The sequence below is a fragment of the Dipteris shenzhenensis genome, chromosome 7, assembly GCF_047967505.1.
Source record: "Dipteris shenzhenensis isolate YYH24624 ecotype China chromosome 7, Dip_SZ_1.0, whole genome shotgun sequence".
Lineage (NCBI taxonomy): Eukaryota > Viridiplantae > Streptophyta > Polypodiopsida > Gleicheniales > Dipteridaceae > Dipteris > Dipteris shenzhenensis.
Genome location: NC_141602.1, coordinates 23388406 through 23395705, shown reverse-complemented (window position 1 = coordinate 23395705; position 7300 = coordinate 23388406). Strand labels below are relative to the sequence as shown.

At 41.5% G+C, this 7300-nt stretch overlaps 1 protein-coding gene across 1 annotated transcript; it reads left to right on the top strand.

Annotated features, from left to right (window-relative positions):
* The first annotated feature begins 1021 nt into the window (after positions 1-1021).
* LOC147900121 (red chlorophyll catabolite reductase, chloroplastic-like) lies at positions 1022-3036 on the top strand. Its single transcript, XM_087376584.1, has 4 exons — positions 1022-1304; positions 1419-1603; positions 2034-2252; positions 2422-3036. Exons 1-4 carry the CDS (start codon positions 1022-1024, stop codon positions 3034-3036), a joined length of 1302 nt encoding a protein of 433 aa, XP_087232710.1.
* The last annotated feature ends 4264 nt before the right edge of the window (positions 3037-7300 follow it).

Below are 7300 nucleotides of genomic sequence, written 5' to 3'. Positions count from 1 at the left end.
AAAAAAATTATGGGGTAGGATGGGACTGAAACCAGCCCTCAAAGCAAGCCCCATCCTGCCCCACAATTTTTTTTTAAATTATGTTAAAATATCGGGATATACCGATGCCTATACCAACACTACAGTGTCGATATATATCAATGCTCATACCATCGCCTATACTGACACTAACAAGTATCACTTATCAATGCCCATATCGATGTTCACATTGATGCTTTCTTTATGACAGACATTCTGACACTTTTCAATTGTTAAATAAAAGTTTCTTTGTACTTAGCATTGATATCAATGTCGAAAAGTGACCCGTGTTTTGTACTGTAAATTGGGGCATAGAGCTAGAGACAATAGGGCTACTTGGAGCAAATCACATATATGTGGATGTGATGGAAATTTAGACAAAAACAAGTGAATGAAGGAAGTTTTGACATTAGAAATAGACCTGTATGCTGTGAATTTTAATCCTGTATATGTCTATGGTGCACTATGTACACATCCCCTCATGGCTACCAGGTTTGCACAAGAGGTACGTGGAGCCGGCTTCCCACCATTATATAGAGCATAAGGAATTTCAAGATGAGCCCTTCCAACGAGGTACGTGGAGCCGGCTTCCCACCATTATATAGAGCATAAGGAATTTCAAGATGAGCACTTCACTTGGAAGTTTGACTGGAGTAGGCAAGCTTCACTTCCCGAGAGCTTATTAGTTTGACTACAATAGGAAGACATGTTCGAATTACAACATAACTAATATTCCCTTGCGCATGGAAGCGACCAGACATCCCTCCCCATTAATCATACCCTGTTTTTATTTCCTCTAGCTCTCAGAATCTATAATCGTGGCTCGGATCAAATCCTCTAGATATACCAGTGATGCCACACTCTGATGGCAGTGCTTAAAAGCTATCTCCATAAAGTATAAATCTGTGTTATGCAACGCTAAAGGGAAAAGCTCGGAGGTCAACGTCCAGGAGAGACTAGATCACACTGTTTGTGCGAATGAGTAGAGTGACAATGGTAATCCATGGAGATTATCCACCGTCATGCAAGTGGAATAACTAAAGACTGTCATCAGGATTCTTCCGGGCCTATAATTGCAACAATTGGAATGTCTGAATTGAAGACCCTCATCAGGATTCACAATAACTGGATTGCCTACTTGCAGTTGGTCGCATTCTTTGTCAAGCAGGGCATTCAACTTGCTCTTTGCCTGTCTTTTTCGTCATTAACATCCTCATTGTCTCCTCATTGTTTTGCCATTGTAAGAGCTATTCGACGAAAGGATCGTGAATGCCAAAGCGCCGGATGTCTTTCCTTTTTCCAAGACAAAAACGTTTCAGTTTCTATTACACGTAATGCACGTAGTGTAGGATCGAGGGAATGTACCTAATGAGACAATACGGAACGCTCTCGGAATGCAGTGTCTCCAACAAAGCTGCGAAGAGGTGAAGAGGAGAATCTCCCACCAACGCATTCTCTTGACCGCCAAAACTCTGTCTTGACCAATTATTCCAGTGAAAACTTCGTTTTGATTGGAAAGATGCAGCTGTCTAAGGAGTTGGGCGAAAGGACGCCGCCGCCCAGGATGACACTATTTCATTCGCGAGTAGGCGGGCCACATAGGAAATGTGGCAATGTTAGTCCGCCCTTTTGTGAAACATACAGCAACGGGCACGCTTTTCCATCGGATGGGTGTGAAACCAACCTTTGGTATTCATGTCACCAATGACCATCACCATATTGCTTATTAGCTTTCTACACGTAGTGTCACGACTGCTTGGCGCTTGCACGTCCGCATATCACTCCGTCATTCATCGGCGGCTTCTCAGCAACCACTCGGGCACGTCCTTGCTCTTTGATCGCTGCCTCTGGATTTCCTTTTTTAGTTTCAGATCTCACAGTCTTTGCCTTCATGATCTATGTGAGATCTTTCCCTTCATCGTCTCAGTCCTCTCTCCATGTCCTTTCCTTGCATCGCCATCGCCCTTATCCTGGTACTGCTGGAATGAAATCGCGGCTTTGTCCTCTTGGAAAAGGGAAAGCTTAAAATGGAGGGGTCAAGAAGCTGGGTGCAATTCCCTTTTCTCTCGGCGGCCGCTCGGTCCCTCATGACTGACATAGCGGAAACTATGGATCGAGATTTTGGGTCTTTGCTTTGCCAAAGTGAGACGCCATCGGATGTCGTTCGTTTCCAAAACTCCAAGGGTACCGCAGAGGGATCAGTTGTTCTCAGATCTGGAAAAGACACGGGTCAGGTATGTTCCTGCAGTGATAACCCCTTTATTTTCATTTCTTGAGTATCAGATACAGTCAGAGATGAATGCATTCTGGAGCTAGGTCGTCTGTAATTTTACTCGCATCAATGTAGTCCTGCAAAGGAACTGCTTGCTCCTATATGGATGTAATGTTTTTTGGGAATCACAGGTAAGCTTTGTACTCGGGTCGTGGCTCCACTGCAAATTGACAGCCGGTACCCTGGATATAGCGACACTAATCGTAATGCTCGGTCCAAATATCGATGCCCCTCATTTCATGTTCGAGTTCATTCAAAACGACAGTAATAGTCTAGTTCTGCTGCTCGACTTGCTACCGAGAAAGGATGTGGTACTTGAGCCGGAGTATCTTAAACGATTCTACGACGATACGGGGCTGGAAAGGCTTAGGCAGGGACTGGAAAAAGTCCCACAGTCGAAGGTGTACATGCCGACCTCGCTGTATGTACGCAGCGTGGTGTCGCCGACAGCGCTACTGTATAAATTCAAGGGCTTGGCGCAGCAACAACAACGCAACGGATCAGACCTGGAGGTACTGGTGAAAGAGATATTGCATCCGACGGCGAAGGAGGTGCTATTCAAATGGTTAGATGCATTTCGCAATCGGGCAAGGAGAATGGAAGGGGAGGAAATGAAAAGGATGATGGAGAGAGATATCCAAATACGTGATAAGGGGGTGGAGATCGATCTTAGCTCCAACATGCCGAAGCTCTTTGGACACGAGATCACCGACAGGGTTATTCGAGCCTACCGAAACGGTGTATGATGGAGAGAGGCGAGGGCGGGAAGGGAGAATCTTACAACTTACCCGTGAATGGGTTGTTGGGAGGGTGAGTAGGTGTTCTAGAGGGATTGTGAGTTCTAATCACCCTCCGTTTCTGCGCCTCTTGAGGAGATTGTGAGTTCTAACCTTTCGACTTCTTTGTTCGCGACCTCACCACCACCATCCCTTGCCCACAAAGAAAAGATAGCTACTCGTCAATGTGCTATCTTTTGGTGAAGGCCTAGATCTCTTGATACGAGCCTTTACAAGCAGATTCTAAAAACATTTATGACTTAATTTCAATACATTGTATAATTCCTTCAAACATTTGGCTAAGTAGAGAGCCATCCATTTACGGACATGATTACGCTTGTTGACAATTTTAAAGGAAATCTCTAGCTCTCAAAGCTACCACACTCTCTCAACATACAATAGAAAGGATTGATTAAAAGTAACGTATGTGACTCCAAAAAGTACATTGGGCTTGTTGCTTGTTACAAAAGATGACTCAAAACTACTATGACAAAGAGTGATTGACCAACTATCAAGATGAACTCATGAGCACATGACTCAAAATGACTATCATCAGCTAAAGTAGTGCCAAACCACCATGTAGAGTAGCTCGAGATCAAGAAGAGAAACTACCTCACCACAGTGATCCCCGCTAATCCTAAAACCTCTTTCATACAGTTGGGCTACCATGTAGCTTCCTTGCACTAGTAGTCCGCATCTAAGTTGTATGGGCACCCCCCTTGATTAATGTTCTGAAATATTACTCTCAATAATGCTATCATGAAAAACATATGTGGGTTCTTATTTCAAGTCTCTATAGGCTTCAATCTTCTCATGGTTTTTAAATTAGTTGATTATTCTAATTGTGTATTACTTATATCCTTGAGCCTTATTACACGAGCTTGTTCTCACATTCCCATGACTTTTTTTGACTAGTAGCCTTAGGGTCTTAGCATGTTAAGATGAAGCATGATATGAATTTTACTCTTCAAAGTTTATTCTTATTGTTGTGCTACTTAGTTTAACAAATTTAATATAAAGAAAATAAGATAGGAATAAAAAGTTTGTAAATGTCCCAACCTCGATGCTACATTGATACCCCATCTCTAAATTGTGGAGTTTATTCTAGTCTTAGGGTCTTTATGCCAAGATCTTAGATGTGAGAAAAAGTGACCAACATAGGATACCATTTTATTCCATCACTACTACACACAAATCCTATTGCGATGCTTAAGTACCGACGTTAAGCATGCATGGGGTGCTAATCATCGGTATTGGAAGCACGTCTCGTAAAGCGTTGCTATATAGCGACTTTAGGTAAATGTTGCTATATAGCGACTATTTCTAAAGTCTCTATATAGTGGCGTTTATCCGAATTTTAAGTGTCGCTATATAGCGACACTGAGATACTTTTTTATAGCGATGTTTTATAGAGAGCTTTTTTTCTCATGTAGACCTTAAAAGTTAGTTTTTTCCAATGATAATTTTTTTAAAATTTTCATACATGTTTGATCTTTTGAGAGAATAAAAGTATGAGAGCATGTACATCAAACCTTTGAAGCTCATATATTCATGTCTAAGTTTGAGATGAAAAAAATCAATGAAGAGCATTTACATCAGCTATTTCATCTTGAGCCAAGTCTAACATGCCAAACAAGTCTATCTCTAACTCTATACCGAGTGGATCTCCTATATCGTCATCGTACTCTAGCATCATACATTCACTTAAAAGTACTTGATCATCTTCTTCAATAAAGTGTGGTGATTCTTGATGATCGGTGTCTTCTTCCTCAATATCGTGATCTCCATCTTGCTCCCGTGCGATGTCATTATGTGCATCTTCCTCTTAATTGATATTGTGATCTTCATCTTCTTCGCTAGATTCATCGGGATCAATTGGATCCGGCATTGGTAGTGGCATCTCCATATCCACATCTCTATCTTCAAAAATTTGCTTACTTCGTGGTGCAACTTGGATCACGTACCACCATCTTGGATCAAAACAATCCGAATGAAAAACCACCTATATTGAAGATGGGTGCCAAATGTCGTCAATCAAATATATGAAATTATGCTTAAGTACATGTATCAATGGATCTTTAAAAGCGAAAGCTTCAATTAATTAAATCATTAGTATGCACTTGCTCACAGTGCTCGGGAAGAACAAAAGTATCACTTTCATCGGTCCAATGTTTGGTAGAGTCTATTGCAAAGAAACCACTACGATCTTTTCTCACTATCACATGGGGACCATTGTAAATAATTCTAAACCATTTTACATCAAGAATGAAAATACTAAATCGTCTAAAATCAACTTCATAGATTTTGCATATGGCTCCACAATAATCCAACTATGAGGAGAGAAGATTGGTATCCGAAGCACTTGCTCAGCTATCTTGTGTGAAGTTAGCCATGACTCCATAATCATAAGTGACTCTCTTTGAATCGATGCATTCCATGCGAAAATGTCGTCCATATGACCATAATGCACTATACTTTTTATACTGTAAACGAGCATTATTAAGACAATGAAGATGCATCTATTTTATGGCGTATATTGCCACAAATAATTACTTAATTACGTCAAGAGGTAAGAAACTTACATGCATCATACCTTCAGATGATAACTCTCGCTCGCGCTTGTTTATTATCTCTCCATTGCCTTCAGCTTTACGTAAAGCCAGTTGTAGCTAATCAAGTGACATGTGAGTGGGGAGAAGAGCCAGATCCCATGGATATGGTTGCGATCATCTGTACATTACTCTAAATCTCGTCCTTGCATTTATTCTTTCTGCTTTGGCCACTTCATATCTCTCAATCCACTTCTGCATCTCAGGGCTATTGACGATACAAACTTATTGAATTTCTCCATTTGCTCTCGCTCATTTTTCTTTCAATCCCTTTTCCTTGGGGAACCTCGCCAACGGTGCAATCATCATCCTTCTTATGCTAGGCTTGTGGCATATCGGGATCCGTGGATGCAAGAAACTCCGTGATATATACTAATGACTCTTGCACAAGCCATCCCTCTGCCATGCTTGCTTCTGGTCTTGCTCTTTGTCTTACAAATCCCTTCAAAGTTTTCATAAACTGCTCGAGAAAAAACATCCACCAATTATGAACAGTACCTGCAATGGCCACCTCATCAACTATGTGCACAAGCAAGTGGACTTGAGTTTTGTCATAATGCTCGAGGGAAAGTGCTTCTCAAGCAAGCATACGGCTTCGATGGATTCCACCCTAGCCTTCTCGATGCTCGATATGGAGATCTCTTTTTGAGATATCCACCTATTTCACATGCCCATGTAAGATATTTTCATAATCAGTTTATAGATTATTCAGCTTAAATTGAAGAAAATGCAATCAATGCGATTTGATAGTAAGCATACCTCACAATACCACTAATCTTGAATATAGCATTTCTAACATCTTCTTGTAAGTACCCTTTTATTGACGTAATTGGGAGGATGAACTATCAAAGCAACAAAGAAGTCATGTCAACAATATAACATAATCATAATTATGCTAACGCATCACGATTATCGGTACACTAATTTTACAGCTTAGAATACCTGTAAGACCTTGTGCTAATCATGGGACTTGAGTCCAGTAAGCTTATTGTCCTTTGAAAATACTCCTTTCAAGCAACGCATGTACCCTATCGGTGTTTGAAAAGAGGCAATGTCCGCCTTGACCACTACCTCCTCCCTCATAGAGAGGATCCACATTGCTTTCCGGAGGATAACTTTTCCCGAAGCATCCACTTGGGGCCACAAATGAGACATCCTATTCATAGCATGCAAGTCTTCTCGCACTCCTCTCGAGTCTTTGGAACCAACCAAGTGTGCCCAAATAGTAGCCCCCACATTCTTAAAGATATGCATGGGATCCAAGAGATGATTGATTTGTAATTGACCCCAATAAGGAAGCTTGTGAAAGATCGCTAGCCTCTTCATACTAGGAGGAGGTTCCTCTCCATTCGCCCTCCAAGCTTGAATCCAGTCACTTGCCTTCAAATATGATGGTGGTGGATCAAGCTGACCTCCATGTGCGAGATGGTCCAGCAGAAGATATGGAGCATGACCTTCATTAACATTTTTCCTCATATGTTTGGAGTAGCATGCAAGCGATTTCAAACCCGGTCCACAAACAGGACAAGCATGGTACCCACTTGTAACAAGTCCTGCACGCGTGCATGAATGTGTTAGTATAAGACGTGCGTGCGAAAGAGAGTCATAAAAGCATAATCCTATAT

Bases quoted from the DNA above. Each gene is read 5' to 3' on its own strand.
- LOC147900121 (XM_087376584.1), top strand. From the start codon at position 1,022: ATGGAGATTATCCACCGTCATGCAAGTGGAATAACTAAAGACTGTCAT. The intron at 1,604-2,033 runs GTAGGCGGGCCA...CTCTTGGAAAAG, and splicing joins TGACACTATTTCATTCGCGA to GGAAAGCTTAAAATGGAGGG. The intron at 2,253-2,421 runs GTATGTTCCTGC...TGGGAATCACAG, and splicing joins CTGGAAAAGACACGGGTCAG to GTAAGCTTTGTACTCGGGTC.